This window comes from Labrus bergylta, chromosome 8 (assembly GCF_963930695.1).
Source record: "Labrus bergylta chromosome 8, fLabBer1.1, whole genome shotgun sequence".
Lineage (NCBI taxonomy): Eukaryota > Metazoa > Chordata > Actinopteri > Labriformes > Labridae > Labrus > Labrus bergylta.
Window position 1 is genome coordinate 3,936,590 of NC_089202.1, and position 19,312 is coordinate 3,955,901.

Sequence of the window (19,312 nt, forward strand, 5' to 3'; positions counted from 1 at the left end):
TCGAAACAAGTTGACAATCCCTGTTAAATAAAGGATTTTTACATGTTATCAGAGTGCCTCTGACTTTCAGTTTAAGACTGCCTCTCCACACTTCACTTTTTCTCTTCGAATCAGGACTGTCAAACTTTTTTATTAGCTATTGGACAAATACAGATGTTTAAAGAAATCTGAGTGAGAACTGTTTTAAGATATAAAATTAGTTTAGTGTCCCTTTTCTCTTGTTGGACTCTGTCCTTAAACCATCCATCAGATTCTTGATTATTTGGTGAAAAACTCCTTTTAAATGTTTTGATTTCAAGTTGGCTGTTTCATGCAGGTTATTTATCAGACTCTCTTCGTACAAACTGAACGGTCGGTTACCTGCATGAAGGTAGGCGAGGTCGGGATTCTCGATGTCAGAGTGGTTTTCCTTCAAGTGGTTGCGGAACTCCATGGGAGAGTTTGTTGCGTGGCTACATTTGGGACAGTTGTACATCTTGACGCCCTCGTGTTTGCCCGTGTGGAGAATGTGCTTCCGGATGTTCTCAGCACAGTTGGATCTGAGGGAGACAAACAAAGATAAAAAGCCTAATTCCTTTCTGGAAATACATGTAAAAAAAAAACAAAGATTAAAAGATGAGTGTCCTGAGGGATAAAACACAAGATAAACGCTTGGCTATGTTCCCAAGAAAGGTTTACAGTACTAACATTTTATTTTGTTACAATGATCACACACACACACACACACACACACACACACACACACACACACACACACACACACACACACACACACACACACACACACACACACACACACACACACACACACACACACACACACACACACACACACACACACACACACACACACACACACAAAGAAATGGCTGGGCTTTGGAGCTGAGGGAGCAGTGGTGTTTGGACAGACTCTCACATCATTTATTGCCTAAATACGTCTTTGCTATTAAGTCCCACAACCACCAAACAAAAGAAAGATCGATTTCAGAAATACTTAAACCTGGCTTATTGCAAAACAACATTTCCACAAATAAAAGCAAACAAACAAAGTGAAGACTTCTTGATATTCTTTCATGTTCTCAAATATCTCCCAGATGTTTTCCTTCCACTTTACTATGTGATGTCTGTGAGACTGTTGTTGGATCTGGAGGCATGAGCGATATTTCTGAAGAGATCTGTTGTGCCCTTATGCATCTTTCGCAATTGTATGACAGGTATAGTAAGAGTGTGGTATGTATGTGTGTGTGTGTGTGTGTGAGAGAGAGAGGGTTAGTGGTCTATGGCCTGGTCAGATAGGGCAGGCCAAGTAGTGAGCTGCAGCAGGGTGTGCGATGTAATGATGTCAGCTCAGAGAGTCACACACACGCACTCTCTGCTGATTAATGATGCTGCCTGACCTGCTCCCAGGCCTAAACCTGCACGCACGCACACACACACACACGCACACACGCACGCACACACACACGCACGCACGCACACACACGCACACACACGCACACACGCACACACACACACACACGCGCATACATAGACATAAAGAAACCACAGTTAGCACCAAAGTAAACATTTTATATCTGATACAACTCCCAGGTGCAACTACAGACCTGAATCCTTAAACACCCCCCCCCCCCCCCACACACACACACACACACACACACACACACACACATACTGTAAGTGCACAACACAGCACATATATAATGCATCATGCAAGCAAGCATGTGCAGTGTAGAACACAGTCCATACACACACATAAACATACAGCATCATGTGTTGATGGATGGGGCACTTGTGCTCAGTTTGGACCTGACATTCTCGGACAGTATAATACGTAATTACTCTCCCTTATCACCTTGGCCAGGACAATAAAGCCTCACAGTGCCATAGCTCACGCCAGCTGAGGAGAGAATTTGTTTTCACTTTTGCAGAGATGCCTCTCTCCATCATGGGGTCCAGCCCAGGCTCCATTGGGAGGGGGGGGGCTTAAAAAAACGGAGCGGGCTCTCACTGGGTTCTGTTCATGCTGTATGAAAAACATGAGCTCGAGCCATTGTGGAGCCATTGTGGGGCAATGGGGGCTCTTAGCAAAAACAATACACAGAGCAATAGGTTGGAGGACACACTTGTGAATATAAAACACTTTTTAAAAGTTAGTATGTAGAACTTTGTAGAATATATCTGTTTTACCAGATCACTACATGTTCTGTATTAACATCGGGGCGGCAGTAGCTCAGTCCGTAGGGACTCGGGTTGGGAGCCGGAGGATCGCCAGTTCAAATCCCCATGCAAAAAAATATGGAAGTTGGTCTGGTAGCTGCAGAGGTGCCAGGGCACTCTCCGAGTATCACCGAATCCCCAACCGCTCTGGTGCAATCCCTGCATAGCAGTGTGTAGCAGCCTCACTCTGACATCGCTCCACTAATGCATGTCCACAGGTCCTGTTTGTGCATGTGTGTGGGGCCTGTGTGTGTGAGAAGCATGTGTCTCTAAATAACAAGTATAAGGTAAACCAAGGATTTCCCTCAGGGAAATGTTTGTATGTTCAATTCAAGGAAGTATGACAGCATGTTTATGATGCATCTAGGGATTTTGGTATAAAGGTATAATTGTACTTTATGGTTATTGGTGAGGTCATAGTGGGTAGTGGTGGGGTATTGCACTGCATCATATTGTTCCTAATATTTTGCCCCTTTATTTATGTTAAAGGAGTGGGCCATATTTTTAGAACACCTTTTGAAATAACACACTCCTGTACACCAACACCCCCCACCCACTATGACCTCAATAATAAATAGAAAGTATAATTATCAGCTTTCTGACGATGTCAACCAAAAAATGTAATATTTAGATGCTTCATAGAAGTAGAACTGATGCCAGAGCTTTCCTATTTGATTGCATTTGATTAGAGAGGTGGTCATGATGTTAGGCCCGAGTGATGTTTATCTAGTTTATTCAAACTTTTACATTTGCTCTGGTGCAGAACAATCACACAGTTAGCGTAAAAAACCCATAGAAAAGTGAGACAGATTTGAAGATCCCAAAAAAAGTTTAAAAAAGTAAAAAAGATGTTATAATGTTTGCCAGGTTTGATTCACATGTGACACACATTAAAACACATCAGTTATTAAATTAAAAATAGTTTTTGGAGATAAACCTTCACTAAAGCCTGATATATTGTTTGTTGATTTTTAAAAATACTTGGGACCAAAGTTGAGTTTGAAAAAAAAACAGATTGCAAAGAATGTCATTGATGGATGATAAATAGACATACACCTTAATATGTCCACATATTTTTAATCCTTTATCCAGAAAAACTGGCATGAAGTGTTGCGTTTATATAATCAGCCATTAATAGCAAATGTTTAACTGGTTCACAGAAAAGTCATCATCATGTCATCTGTTTACTTTTTTTTCTGCATGATGAACAGAAAGACAGACTGAAGATTTGAAACTGTCACATGCTCATAAATTACAATAAGTCATGCAGCTAAGAAATGCATTAAATACTAAAAAGTGATTTCTTATTCTAACGCGGGAGCATAAATAGATGAAATTTGAAGCAGAGCTAAAAGGTTCTAAAGAGAGCGCGGGTGGATTCCTAGGGGGGCCATGCTATCTCTCAGATATGGTAATGGAGTAATTGTCATATTAAAACAACACAACGTGCGTTTAGGAGTCAGCAGGTGTCACAGTTAGTGAAAGCCCACACCAGCCCTCCTACTATACACTGTATTAATTAGTCCAACACTGTTTCAACTTCCTCCACCATCCGCTTGCTCACCCTGGGAATCAGCCATACTGATGCTCAACGGATACATCACCCCTTCCCTGCCTCTTCCTGTCTCTCCCCGTTATTTGAGCCATTTCCATATTCTTCCTCCTAACCCGTGTATGGTAATGGAACAGGTATAATTGAGAGGCGCTTCGTTAGAGGAGATTTAAATGTGCTTCTTTGTGTGTGATAAGAGTTAAGAGGAGGAGGGGGAGGGGGGTTGGTTCATTTGGATCATCGGTGCTATTTGGATCTTATTCTGGCAACTCGGCCAGGCTATCATCATTAACGCCTCCCTCTCCTCCCTCATCATTCCCTTCACTTTACAAGGTCGCAAAACCTCCCCGGCACTGACAGCAAGCGAGTCATCCTCAAAGAGGCCATCGCTTTCCAACAGGTAAGACTGAAACGTGAATGCAGCAGCATTCAATAAACAATATTAGTCCCAGTGGGTTGGTAACTTGGCATGAGTCAGAGGCTACATATCAATTAGACCATTTAAGATGCCACAGAGACTTTAATGAGAGAAAGAAAAAAAATCCTCATCGTGAACAATAGCAATGATTGCTTAAACAATGAGGTAAAGAAGTTTTGCTGCTTGCATAAATAGCTGCAGAATATTCTATAAGACATCATTAATTGACAGCCCAGGACATTCAGTGCAATATCATTAGAGTATTTTTACCACTATTCCCCTACTATAATTATCCCCCCCTCCTCCTCCCCCCACTATTATCTATCTCAGTCTGAGTAGGGAGATGAGTGGCATTTGATAGATCATTCACTCCCTGCTCATTTACATGTATTTGAGGAGCAGCCTTGATGGAGATCACATTGTATCAACCATGAACCATGGATGTCTTCCATAACATTTAATACGATTATTTCAATAGGTATAATTAATATGTAAACCTGTAAACTATTAAATATTGTCTATGAGCAGGAGCTGTCAGTCACACATAAAATGTCTTAACAACTGCAGCGTGTTGTATTTCATAAGCCTGGCTTACACTGAAAGGTCAAATGTGCTAACTCATCTGGTAGCTCCTTATCGTGGTCAGGCCACCAGAGACGTCAGGGGGTTTTAAACATGTATTCACTGTGTTAAAGCAGGGCGGAGGCGAGGCCCCTCGCGGCTGTCTGGGGGCCCCCGCTTTCAATTCCTCATCTTCACATTAGTGAGCCAGCGGGGCGTTTCCCCAACCTCCCTCCTTCTCTACCCACCTTGCCCCCCCCTCCCTTCTTTTGCCCTCTGGACCTCTTACAACCCCCAGGGCCACCAAAATGTTAATTGGGCTTCTAATTTACTGTTTCATTTGCTCCTATCTGTAATGATCATTAAGTATCAGCGCAGGAACAATGGGGCCGGGGAACATTTGGCTCAATCTATGTGCAGTATCTTTGTGATAGGCCCCGTGTGGTGGTTTGAAATGGGACCAAAAACTGCCCTCAGGTTAAAAAAAGAACAGAAAAATCTGCAATTCTATATGATTAACTATTCAATGCATACCTTTTTTCAAAGGCATATAACCTAAAAAAAGACTATGTTTAATTAGACACTATAATACAGTTAATAAATGTATGTACGATTGTGTTGTCAATGCTCCCTGGAATTATGTGCTGACTTCTGGGGTTAAATGTTCCATGAGTTTGAGAATTTCAGTTTTCCAGGATTTAAATTTTTGGTCAAAACAACGATACACAACAATATCTGGCTGATTTTGTAAGTTTGAGTAGCTCACAGCAGTTTGCTGAGGAACCTGATGATAAAAATGTCAAAGAAAAAGCAGATTATTAACAACAGAAATCTAACAAAGCTCCCTCATGTGAACATGTTGAGGTATCAGTGAACATCACCAGATCGGTTGATCACAATGTTGAGAGCAGCATAATGATGTCAGCAGAAAGGGTTGACGACCTCCCGGCCTTTGGTCCCATCTACTACTCCATTAGACGTGTAAAACTGAGCACAGGTTCTTTCCCTTTGTGTTTGACAACATTTTTGTGGACACATCTTTTCTTTACAAATGCACCCTTTAAATGTCAGTGAAATAATACACTATTGACTATTGACAAAGTTATTTGGTCGGTTGGGTTCAAACATTACTGTGTTGTATTCTAAATTCGTTCAAAGTTGTATTATCAACTGATGACAGCCCTAGGCCGAAGCATGAGCAGCTGTACTCACATGTTCACATGAGAACACAGGAGAACTCCAAGATGATGGGGGAATGAAGAGAACATTGTGTGTTTTCTTGTCCTGGAACTCCATATGAAGTGTTTTGAAGATAAATGACACACTGGTCAATTGTTGATTGATACAGTGAAGGGATAATTGATCACTTCAGGTAGAAGTTCAGATCATTCTTTGATAATTGCAAAATTGGTTGTCAGGCTATAATCATCACTTCTCGTCTTTTCATCCTTTCTAAGTTGGACTGCTTACAAAAATGACCGGAGCACCGCTTCACCGCAGCGGAGCAGGTGTAGCGAGCTGCCCAAATGACTTTGTCACAGAGGGGAAAAAAGGAATTGAAGAGTACATCTAAAACCAATGATGGGTTTGAGATCATTCCCTTTCACACTCCTCTGCCACAACCTGACGAGGAAGCACAGGATGAGATTGAGTGAAACAGAGAGAGAGAGAGAGAGAGAGAGAGAGAGAGAGAGAGAGGATGGAGTGAGAGAGAGAGAGAGAGGGATGGAGATGTGCAACGCCAGCCAAAACTTTTTCAATTTCACCGACAATTTCCTGTGTAATTACTGATGTGGTATGATGGTGTTTTAATGACAGGGACCTGCCAGTGACAGTGACATTGTGTGTGTGTGTGTGTGTGTATGTGTGTGTGTGTGTGTGTGTGTGTGTGTGTGTGTGTGTGTGTGTGTGTGTGTGTGTGTGTGTGTGTGTGAGATCTAGCTGGGCCTGTTGATGATGGTAGAGTGATGAGATGGAGCCATGTTGTGAAGATTAGACCTGCCTGCCCCCCACCTCTTCCACCACACACACACACACACACACACACACACACACACACACACACACACACACACACACACACACACACACACACACACACACACACACACACACACACACACACACACACACACACACACACACACACACACACACACACACACACAAAACCTCAAGCATTAACGCACCCCTCCAAACTACCCTGCTATGCCACCTGCTATCTCCCCATCACCCTCACTCACTTGTATAACACCCACTGCCCCTCCTCCCCCCCTCCCCCCCAACCATCAACCCCCTGATCATCAGTGCCATGTTGGTGGCCATCAGCGCCACCAACCATGGGCAGGTCAATGAGCCGGTACCTGTAGTCGCACCAGGGGCAGCGGTACGGTTTCTCCCCGGTGTGAATCCTTTTGTGCCGTGATAGGTGGGACTGCGTGGTGGAGGCAAAGTTGCAGAGCTTACATTTGAATGGTCTCTCTCCTGTGGGTGGACAGACAATGATGATGAGACCAACATAAACGTTTTAATTGACCAATGGCGTAATCACACATGCAAAAACACTCGTGAAAACTCCTAACATTTCCGACGTGAGCTGTGAACACAAACAGCTGAATTTTTTTCCTCCTTTAACTTTAAACAGAACTTTTCCTGCCGGGCCCCCTCGTAAGTTTTCTGTCAGTCAATGAGGCCCGTTGTGAGGTGCATGTGTGAACAAGCAACTCAGGAAGATTTCAGGTGTAGTCGGTCTGAAATGTTCTAGAAATTTTCAGGAGTGCACATCTGAAAACATATTAACACACAGGGACAGAAACATATACAAAGTCTTTCTAAGGAATCAACTAACATGGTTTGGCTAATAAAGGACCATTTTACTGGCATATTTTCTATCCAAATGAAAGACTCAAGTAGTTCATAACACAATGTTGGATCAACTACTTAAAAAAGTGACAATGCATATTTTCCATAAACAAAAAGCCATATTTAGTCCTGGATCTACAAAAACTACTTTGCTTACTTATTTTGAACACTGCACTGGCATTATATTTACAAAGTGTCTAAACAAACTGTGAAATGTTGTATGGGAGTTGCAGTGGAAGCACTTTAAGCTGCCACAGGTTTAGTTAAAGTTATAGGGTTTGTGTTTACTGCTGAGATATATCTGAAAGCCTTTGGGCAGTCATGCCTCCATTTTTCTTTAGTGAACACTCAAAATAGTAAAATTAATATTAAAAGACAAAAACCCGAAATGATGAGCAGTAATTTAAATAGTAAGATATATAAATACCCATCTATCCTTTTTTTTTTTAAAGATTAACATATAAGCGCAAATACATTTTAAACAAGGAATGGTCTTGAAAGGTCTAAGTTAAAGTGACAGATACTTCAGAAGTATACATTTAAAAAGTTAGCTGATACGTACCCAGATAATGCTTTTCAAGTCAGCTCACATTTTTTAAAATACTAGTTTATTGTACAAATAAATAGTCAACATTAAGAGGATGAAGGAGTACAAATCTGTGGTGGTTAAATGTTATTTTGTCAATCAGCAGGATGTATTTCAACAGTAAGAATTCATGTCCATAAAAGGTGATCGATAAGACGGGAGATATCTATCCTTATATGAAAAAAATAGAATATCTGACACACAGCTATTCATCGTTAAGCATCAAATATCATTGGAGAGTTGTAAGGGTGGTGAAAACCAGAGTTTAAAACCTTTAAAACCTTGCTAAAAGAGAGCTGCTAAACTAGAACCTTCATACATTAGTAGATGGTTTTTCAATTGAAGTGGTGTTGTTAAAATACTGATTCAGTGACAACCATTCCATGACAAGTTAAAGGTTTTGGGCATGGAAAGAGAAATATTAAAAGGGATGTCAATATGGCTGCTGCTTGCCACAAACTTAAAGACTGTGACAGTAGCTTTAAAAAAAAATCTGAATCAGTCAAACTTTGACAGGAAAACTCTGTCAGGCAGGGTGGCTCTATCATCTGAAGCTGTATGATGACAGATTTGAATATCCAGCTAAATCAGTGGAATTGACACATGTCAGCGCAGGAGACGGGGCCAGAGATTGGAGGTTTCAGGGAAAAAATGGCAGAAAAACTGAGGAGCAAACAAAATGAATTATGAAAACCTAAATGAATATTTATAACATATTTCTTGATCCTTGGACGCCTGCCAGACAACGGTTAAGAACAGTTTTTGTTTCACTATCCCACCCCCCCACCCCAAAAAAAAAAAAAAACCTTGTTATTGACAGCCTATCTGAAAAATGCAATTTCCCTAAGCGACAGAATGACATGGTGAAATGATAACTTAAATTAAAAATCTCAGATTCAGTCAGCCATACTGGTACACATGCCTATCACTGACAACAGCATGTCACAACTCAACTGATGTCCCTGTGTGTATGTGTGTGTGTGTGTGAGAGAGAGAGAGAGAGAGAGATAGAGAGTGAAAGTGAGAGAGAGAGAGTGAGTGAGAGAGTGAGTGAGAGACAGACAGATAAGCAAAAAAAAAATACTGTGACTGTTCAGATCCCGAAGTGCCAATCACTGAGTGAGATTCTAAAGGTCAATACAACAATGTGTGTGGGCGCTTAAACGAGTTGAAGACATGAGTTCATGATGTGTGTCGTGATGCTCACCTGTGTGTTGGCGTCTGTGTTTGGTGAGGGCGTGTCTCGTGCCTCCAGCGAAACCACACAGGTCACACAGATAGGACTTCTCTCCTACAGAGACAGATTGAGAGAGGGAAGAGAGAGCATGAGGGTCTTGTAGGGCGGAGAGGAAACAAATCATGGTAGACATCTGGTTACAAAGTAATATTGAAACATGTCAAAAAAAGGAAAGAAGCAGCAGAAATCATTTTGCTAAGTGAGATTCACTGACTTTTTGTTTGTGGCTTTATCGTAGAGATAGGACAGTGGACAGAGCAGGAAATCAGGGAGAGAGAGAGAGAGAGAGAGAGAGAGAGAAAGAGAGAGAACGGGGAACGACAAGCAAGAGAGGAGCCGCAGGTCGGATGTTAACACATCCTCTGCACATGGGGCGAACACACCACGACCACCCCACCTGCACCCAATATCACAGTCATTCTGTGTCGACCTACAGACTAACATTAGCTAACATGCTGGTGCTCAAGGGCGACATCTACTCGATCAAAAAGTCGCACATTCTTCCTTTAACTTCTCGATGCACATTTGGATCAAATATATGATCGCACTCCATAGGTAAGTAATGCTGAAACTAACTAAGATATAAACAAGAGTAAAAAAAGAAATGTGTCTTTTATCACGTTTTTTTTTTCTGATTAAGCTAAATGCAGCTTAGTTTCATTAATCTGCCAGTTGTTCAGTTCAAAGTCAGATACATATTCATCAAAACAAATATAATTCAATCGTAAAAATTACAACTTCAAATATCAGTGAACGATAGTAATTGAGAGGCCATTTAAAAAAAGATTCATAAAATCCTTGAAGCCTGAGTGGAAAAGTCTGTTGGAGGAAGGACTGAGTGATGCTCTCTCTTCACTCAGAATCAGAGCTAAAGAGCCATTGAGCGAGGGAGTGCGAGCTCAAATAGAGACAAAGAAGAAGAAAATATTGTGTTGATGGATTGGGAGAGAACGTGTGAAGGAGGAGGAAGGCAGAAAGTGAGAGAGAGAGAGAAAAAAAAAGGAAGACAGACTGAACAGATGAGCAGAGGGTCTAGTTGGCTAACAGATGAGCCAAGCAGAAGTCACAGATCACTAGTGTATATCCATCAGAGCTCTCACAGCTAACTAATTCCTCCAATCAGATGGATCCGTGTAAATATGTCAAATGGGGGACGGGAAATTGCCAGTGTGGTTTATTGACTGTGATAAAATCTGAAAAGCACCGCTGAACATAATTACATACTTGTCAGAGCCATAAAAATTAGCTTTATTATCAATGGGATGGTTTTGTACAACTTCATTTGGGGGCGATGCCTTCCAGATGGGGAGCGTGGAGAGCTTTTTTACACTCCTCCTCTCTTCCCTGCATCTGGCTCTGTCATTAACACCATGATGGTCTCTCTCTCTCTCTCTCTCTCTCTCTTTTTCTCACTGCCATTACACACATGCAGTCACACACTCCTGCACACATTCACACACACACAACAACACAAGCCCAGCGGCAGATATTCCTTTTTAGATACACAAATCCAACTGCATGTGGTGTGCTAGTTATACATTTCCATACATGTACATGTTGTGTAACAGCACATATACATGGAAACAGTGCAGATACAACAGCATCCTAACATACAGACACGCACTGCATCACTTAAATATTCATCTAAATGCTGATGCTGAACTCCGGCCCTCGCCACACACACCCGCTAACACATTTGGGTGACTCTTCCAGCTGGGGCCTCAGCGGTGCTCTGCTCCTACTTCTGCACAGATAGCAGCTTTCAGCGAGTCCGCGGAGACAAAGCAGCCTCAAGTTTCTTCTATTACACCCATTTAAAGCCACTCGACTGTGAGGAGAGTTTTAATGCAGTGCCACTTAGATGGGAGAAAAACAGCCTTAAAAAAAAAGGTGCTTTCCCGTTAGCCGGTTCATACAGGTTCACTTTTGGATACGGCTGTGGATGGCACTTTAAAAGGAAGTGTTTTATTATACATTTATGTCCATTCTATTGCTTTCTTAGGCCGCATGAAATCAACTTTTACAAATGCCCTCTAAATGCCTTTACATCTAAACACATCCTCCATAGTGAGAAAATAAACCTCAAAGTGTTTACCTTTTTGTTTCTTCAAAAGTGTTTTCTCAGATTCAATGGAACGGACTACCAAACTCTGTACGATCTGCAGAGTCCCTTTGAAAAGCTAAAGGCACAGCTCTTTCATGAACACATATGAATGTTATTGATGTTGATGATGATGATGATGATGATGACGGTTTTGTTTGATAATGACGATGACGAAATTTAGGGCGGTTTCGATGCTGATTAGATCTCATTTGATGTGTGCTGTCTCCTCTTTTCTAGATTCTTGCTGGTGTTTTACTTGCTCTCTGATGTACATCGCTTTGGATAAAAGCGTCTTCCGAGTGAAAAGTAGAAATGGCTAAATTTGGTTGTGTCATTTCATCATCAGCAAAAAAAGGAAGAAGGCATCCCAATGATTGATAAGTTATCACTGACAAGCAGAACACAGCTTAGAGGGGCACTTGAGACAAAATAAAAGAGGACAAACATCGATTATAACCCCCTAGAATTCAGTTCCTTCTTTCTTTGGTAAACTGAATTTTAGTTTTTCCTCATTAACCTTCCACATATTTCATTTTTTTGACAGTTTAACAGCTAAAGACTCACAACTTTCATAACATTGAGATTCAAATATTTTGTCAAGTCCTGATTTGTGGATGTGGTTTCCTGAAATCATCGTTTTTGCTGCAGAGTACACCCCCTTTACAAAGCAGTGACAACAACACAAAGACGTGAATACTACAAAAAAAAGGTAAAAGTAGCAAACAAACCAACATGGAGTCTCTAAACTCGACTGATGATTAGTTACTAAGGATCAGGTCAGACCTTTTCTCCCTATCAGAAAAACAGCACTAGTTACTCCCCCACCCCTTCCCCTCCTCCCTTCTTTCTCTCATTACGGCCCAACGCTACAAGACCCCACCACAGGAAAATCCATAGCCATCGATCCCTGCGCCCAGCCGTAGTCGCCACAATTATTCTTGAGGAGGAAACGTTGGCGATAAATTACATGTGTGCTTTTCATCTGCTGCTCTGTGGCGAGGGCGCTCTCTGAGGACCATGGTGGGGACGGGGGGGAAATGGGACGGGTGGGGGGGGCAGAAGAGTGACATGCTGTCAGCACTGGGGGGGAACACTGCCTGGATAAAGCAGCATGATCCCCCCCCCCCCCCCCCTCAAACCCACAACGAGATCTTATCGACTACATTCCTGATTCACCTTAACCTCTTTCTTTTAGCGGTACACAAAAAACATTTAACCTTAAACTTGACCTGTAGTCACCACTCAAACTTAAAGTAACCTGGGATCACTTCTTCCACTTCACTCTGAACTTTACTTTTTTTTTTTACCCCCGGCTGTTCCCTTGCAGAGGTGTAGTCCAGACACACAGACGAAGGCAAACACAATTTAAGCTATTAAGATCCTTCAACAGGAAGTGTGACACACTGTCCCATCATTTGTTGCTTAATGCACTGAAACACCTCAAAAACTACAGATTCTGCGTCTGTGCAGTGAGAGCTGTTACACTTTTTGGGTAATTTCAATATTGGCTCGTCTCTCCTTCCTTTTGTTCCCATGATGCACATCAACCCTCCACCTCTTACTTGAATTAAAAAAGATATTCCCTTATTGCCAGACTATAAAAGAACTTTGAAGTCAAAATATACAACCTCTCTTTACATGTGTGTGAATATCTATATAAATAAATATATAAAGTGTGTGTGTGTGTTTGTGTGTGTGTGTGTGTGTGTGTGTGTGTGTGTGTTTTAAATAACCCTAGAGGCGTCTGCATGCAGCTATAATTGCCTCTCTCATTAGTTATGTTTTAGCAGGAGCGAATGGGAGGGCAATTAATTTTACCGCTTAATTTTTGACACGGAATCCGCTGCTGTATTGATGTGCTCACCATTTTGGGTCTCATTTTTCAGGGAAATTAATTGACAAAGTGCGAAGATTTATCAGCATATCGCCAGATTAAGCGACAAACTGAGGCAATGAGGAAATCAATTGTGGCCCTGTCGCTGCGTTCAACCCTCCCCCCTAGCTCCCCCCCCCCAAACACCCAAGAGCCTGGGAAAAGCTGGGTGGGTCAGATTCAGTGCGCTTATTTATTTATTTGAGTCGCTCATTCATCAGCCGTTACAAATGACCCTGGCGGCTGACGACCACTGAATCCCCCGCCCCCGCCCCCGCCCCCCCCCCCCACCTCCCTCAGACATGACTGGTGTGTGTGAGGAGGGAGTGATTAACATAAAAAACACACAAATCAGAGAGGAACAATGAATCCTGTTAGAGGCAGGAGAAGGAAAGCGGAGGTGTTAACTTTTTTTTTTCTTTTTGGGGAGGAGGGTGCGGACTCTGCATGTAACAGCCAGCAACTCTATCCACAGGATGATGAAATGTGACATTTTTTTTTGTTCGGGACGCTTCTGTCTTGTTTTTGTGTTTGGCTACAATGAAGTTATGGGTGCCAAGTTAATTAATTAATTAAGTTAAGACAATAGAGACTTCAGAGTAAAATCATTGATCAGGGGAGGTTAGAATAGAAGGCAAATGGTCACTTAAGAGATTTTACTCTGAAGACTCTATTGTCTTAACTTAATAAATTGCAAATAAACTCAATCAAATCATTTTTTTTTAAAAGTTTGTCACACCTTATTGCTGCCGCTATTCCTTCCAAGAATTCAATCTTCACAAGACAAAGACAGTTTAAGATTATAATCAAGCAGAGTTCAAAAGTAACAAAAGTAAGTATCATTTAAAAAAAACAGCTCTTTGATTCAGAGGGAGGCAGATAAAAGTGACTTACTTGGCAAACATATTTCAACAGCACTAGCCTGCTAGTTTAGCTGCATTAATTCATTTGAAATGCTTTCAGTGGATGACTTTAATATGTTTTAATTTCCCTTATTTGTAAAATGAATGTGCAATAAAAGGTCTTAAATATGCCGGTGTTGGATAAGTTAAAAATATGCTAAAAGGTTTAGATAAAACATGAATGTCCCCGACAAAGAAGTGAGCATCATCATCATGGGATGATCCTCTGTAAAAGTCTAAGTTAAGACTAGCTGCAGGACTAGCTTTAAAACTGTGGGGAAGTACAGTAGAAGTGTGATTACTTATGAAGGGTTATTCACTATTTAACGTGAGAATAAAAATCTCCTGGCTGTGAAGAGAAGCTTGTTTAGGCTACTAGCTAGCCAAACTAAACAAGCTTATGTTTATGGTTTAAGGAAAATTAGTAGTTCATAGTTTTACTTTGTTTAATAAGCCCAATTCAGACTGCGGTGGAATTTACGCCCCTGTGACGCTTCCTTCAATCTGTTGCGGGGCGTAATGGGGGGGGGACAAAGTGATTCCAGCTCATCTTTAGAGGTAGTAACGAGACAAGACGGTTTCAGTAGAGCCAGTGGGGTTGCGCAGCGCTGTGTGTGCGTGCATGTCTGACTCTATGTCTATGTGGAGTTGCCTCTCTGCCCAGCTTCTGTAACGCTGAAACGCATTGTGAATTCTCAGACTGGAACACCGATATTGTGCCTTTGCGAAAACAATAAAGAGAGGATGACAGCTGAGCATAGTTACAGCACTTTTGCGAAAAAGCAGGCTGAAGCGGCTTAAAAAGACAAGCCCCTTAACACTTTTGAGCTTTACTTCAGCCCTGTGAAACATGACCTTAACTTCATGAAGAAGTCTGAAGCCTGACCGTTTCTTTTTCTATCAGACTCAACGTTATCTTAACTACGACTTGAGTAATCCTCCATGTTACAATCTTTGTTCTTCAGAGTTGTATCTAAATATCACTTGTATTTAATGTTGAATGATGCATGTGTTGTCTCTACAGAGGATTTAGATGTTACCATATAAGGACACGATTGTTTTGAGTGCTCAACCTCTGCTCCATCTGTCTCATGTTTTTTTTTTTGTTTTTTTTTTGTACATGGCATTATCACACTTACTGCTGTTCTCAGGGACTACAAATGTTATTTTAAGGGATTATAAACCAATTAAACAAACTTAAAAAAAAAAAAAAAAAACACTCCAAATTTGCCTCTGCAATGAAGTTATTCTTCGAGGGATAGTGCTTTCTTTCTTTACTTAGCGACTCTAAATTTGACTGGAAGAATGAGCTAGATGTGTGTAACATTACACTTAGCTCTTGTGCAAGCTCCCCAGTTAGTCATCGTCCTGTGAGCCTCTTTATACACCCCCCCCCCCCACACACACACACACACACACACACACACATCTCCCGTCCATTACTGACTGCACTGTTCCCATGACAGATTAGCTCAACTTTAAAATCTCCTTCTTATTTTGTTAGTATTGCATCTAAGCGCAGTGAAGGAGCAGATTTATAACCTTTAAACAGATCACACGCATGCAGATAATATTTCAGTGTGTCAGGTTGGCTGCTGGAATGTGATTGCAATGATTGTATAGCTGCAACTAACGGTCGACCCGGCACCAATTACAACCGCTAAAGGAGTGTTGGGGGTCACGGTGGAAAAAAAACGGTGTTAGATTTTTTTTTTTTTTTGCATTTCTAATCAAGTCAGGTCTCGTCGCTCGCTTAAATGCGGTTGTTTCAGGTTCAATCTTAATTCTCCTTTTTTCCTACATTCATACTTGGTCACCCTTGATCTTTCAAGCTCTCTTATTTCATCACTTTCCTGTTTCCATCTCAATCACTTCACTCACTCTCTTCAAGTCTGTGTCCTCCTGCCAAACTCGCATTAAGAAACACACACACGCAGACACACACACACACACACCACCTCACGCCTCTCCAGGTGACAGCTAGGTGACAGTGTGACGGCAGCCGCCTGATGGGGAATGATGAGGGCTGGAAACAAATGAAAATAAAACGTCTAATTATGTCAGAGGCGCCTTGACGTTACATCACTGTTAAAACACATTTAAAATAACATCCAGCAAGTCCTACACTCACACACACATTTACACACACACACACACACACACATGCACACACAGCAGGCACCCGTGACGGATGGAGGGCTCTCCTGCAAGCGCTCAGTCAGGCTGTCAGGCCACTGGCTGCTGCTGCTTCTGTCATTGACTTAAAAGGGCATCAAGGAGCTGTGTGTGGGACATTACTGAGGCCGAGGGGAAACTGCTGGGCTGCAGCATAAAGACACTTTCAGAGAGGCTGACTTGGGCTCCTATCGAGGGGCTATTATTCAAGACAGTATCCTCCCACCGCCCACCGCACCATCTGTCTATCCAAAGTTTTTAGTAAGTAAAAAAACATGACTCAGTGCAGTCCCACAGTGCACTGTTTCTGTACTGTGTGTCCCCAACTGAAAGGAAAGGATGTAATGGGAAAGAAAAGGCGCTGTCTGTGTATAAGAAATGCATTAGGAGAGTATCCACAGATATTTATGTTAAGAGTTTTATTCTTTTAATGCTTTGGCGTATACTCGAGTCAATATGTTTGAATTGGAAGTGATGAAAAAAAAAATAAAGTCAGTGAACTTTGTTGTAAAGGTTTGTTGTAAAACTTGACACTGTATCTTCAAAAGTGAGGTTTAACTGAGGTAAGAAAAGAGAGGACTCTGATTTACAGATCAGCAGGTATAGTGGAATTAATGAAGCAGGACACAAAGGTTTTAGAGAGACAGAATCTTAGCTTCTGAGCAGGCCTTTCAAACGATTCAATTCAAAAAATATATTTTTTAAACACGATTAATTAAATTCACCAGAATTCAAAAGTTTTCCGCAATTAATCCCATTTGAAACTCCATTATTTAGCATTTTTTTTAGCAAGTTTTTCTTAGGCTTATATTTAAAATTTTTGTTCAGTCTTGAGACTGTAGTGTTCTTTACTTCCTGTTTAAATACAAATCGGCATTTATTTGGAATAAAATAAGAAACTTTCTGTAGATGGAAGGTTGACATTAACTTGATTATGGAAAAAATGAACTTGTTACAGATAGAAAAGAGAATGTTTAAAAGTGAAATGTTAATTTTGAAGCTTCAACTGAGCTGCCTGAGAGTTTTTTTTTTTTTTAAGTGATTTGAGCCAATCAAAGACAAGGCAGTGTTGTATCCTTTCTCATCACTCATAACTACAAAAAGAGATTACGAATACTTACAGTACCTACAGTGTGCCTAAAGGGAAAAAATAGCATGCGATTAAAAAAAAAGTAATGCATTCATTCGGGATCCTAATTAATTGTGATTACAACACGTTAATGCTGACAGCCCTGATTCTGCTATAAGTCATTAGCCCCTTTCATATTGCCAGTTCAAGGCAGGATATTAACCTGGGTAAGACGGGGTCACCGCAAAAGGGCGGAGACAGCAGGACAGAACAGCATGGTGTGTGTGTGCATGTCTTAGTGCATGTATATGTGAAGCATCTTATGCATATTTAGCATTACCTTAGTACAAAGAGAAATAACAATGACACAATTTTACACTGTTTACAGCAGAGTTCTGGTTATTGTGCTGATACAGACTTGCAATCTGAAAGGGGCTACTGTTCGGGACTATAAGCTTATAAAACCGGCTAAAATGAATACTGCTGCATCTTTAGAACTCGCAGGAGCAAATGAGACCATCAGCGTGAAGATTATCTATTTTTATATGGTTATATATAATATCTGAAACAGCTGCTGCAGGGTAGGTGTCAGAGGAGATTAATGGATCTCTACACAAACATTGCTTTGCTTTGTTGATGGCAAAGATTCTTGATGAGTGATACATTTGACTTTTTAAAAAATTAGGATGAGACATTTTATTTAAAACATACTACAAAAGTTGCTCACATGAGCTTTAAATCTGTTTTTCGCATGAATTTTGAATTTCCTTTTTGTCCTCAGCTACCATCATGGAGCAGCACACACTGGGCTGGTTCAATGTGGGAAAACACACTCTTGAGATCAGATGGATTTGATGAACACACACTTGCTGACCAGCTGGGTTGGGGGGAAACACATACATTTGGAGACCAGATGGATTTAGGGGAAATACACATGAAAACCAGTTGGATTTGGGGAAACACTCTACCTTCATTCCCTCATTAAGCAACCCTCTCAGTCTGGAGGATGGCAGAAAACAAAAACAAACATGAAATCCAAACATCTTTGTCCCTCTTTCTTTGGCCATTATTGTCTCCTTTCAAACATTACTGGCTGTTATAACATCACGGAGCTGTGACGACGGGGATCAGGAGCTAAGTGTAAAACAATGTAGGAGCAGCGCCGGCTAGGCCGCCAAGAACCGGCTCTCGACTTTCTCTGGATGTTGAAAATCAGTGCAGATGGACCAGACAGGGTTATTATTGGCCAAAAATGTGTGCATATTTTTTTTTCCAAACAAAGCTGTGAAGATTCATAATTAATGTGAGATTTTCACAGTTAACACATAAACTTCGACAGTCCGAAGCTATAAAGGAATGAAAAAGTACATTTTGTATGATCCAAGTCTGTGTTTCTCAATAAATAACCTTCTGTCTCCCACTTTTAAAAACACAATAAGCCTGTAAAAAAAAAAAAAGAAAAAAAAAAAAGAAAAATCTTGTGAATTTTGCTACATAAAGTATCAGTGGATGTGTTTCTGGAGGAGTGCAGTAGAGGTTGCCGGCTCTCAGAGTCTCACCAGTGTGTGTCCTGTAGTGGTCCTTCATGGCTGACAGGTTGAGGAAGGCGTAGTGGCAGGACGGCCAGGCGCACTTATACGGTTTCTCCCCACTGTGCAGTTTCATGTGGTTGTTCAGGGCCCATTTTTCACTGAAGGAGCGCTCGCACAAGTCACATTCAAACTTCCTGCAGGAAAAGAACAGAGGCAGACGAGAG

The 19,312-nt window shown here is 41.3% G+C and overlaps 1 protein-coding gene across 1 annotated transcript in view; it reads right to left on the reverse strand.

Annotated features, from left to right (window-relative positions):
- Positions 1-19,312, reverse strand: part of znf407 (zinc finger protein 407) — a 158,296-nt gene that overhangs the window by 44,130 nt on the left and 94,854 nt on the right. Inside the window, exons 6-9 of the mRNA XM_065957650.1 lie at positions 19,116-19,282; positions 9,404-9,487; positions 7,112-7,232; positions 361-539 (exon numbers count right to left, since the gene is read on the reverse strand). Coding sequence (XP_065813722.1) covers positions 361-539; positions 7,112-7,232; positions 9,404-9,487; positions 19,116-19,282 — 551 coding nt within the window. The remainder of the gene's footprint in view (positions 1-360; positions 540-7,111; positions 7,233-9,403; positions 9,488-19,115; positions 19,283-19,312) is intronic.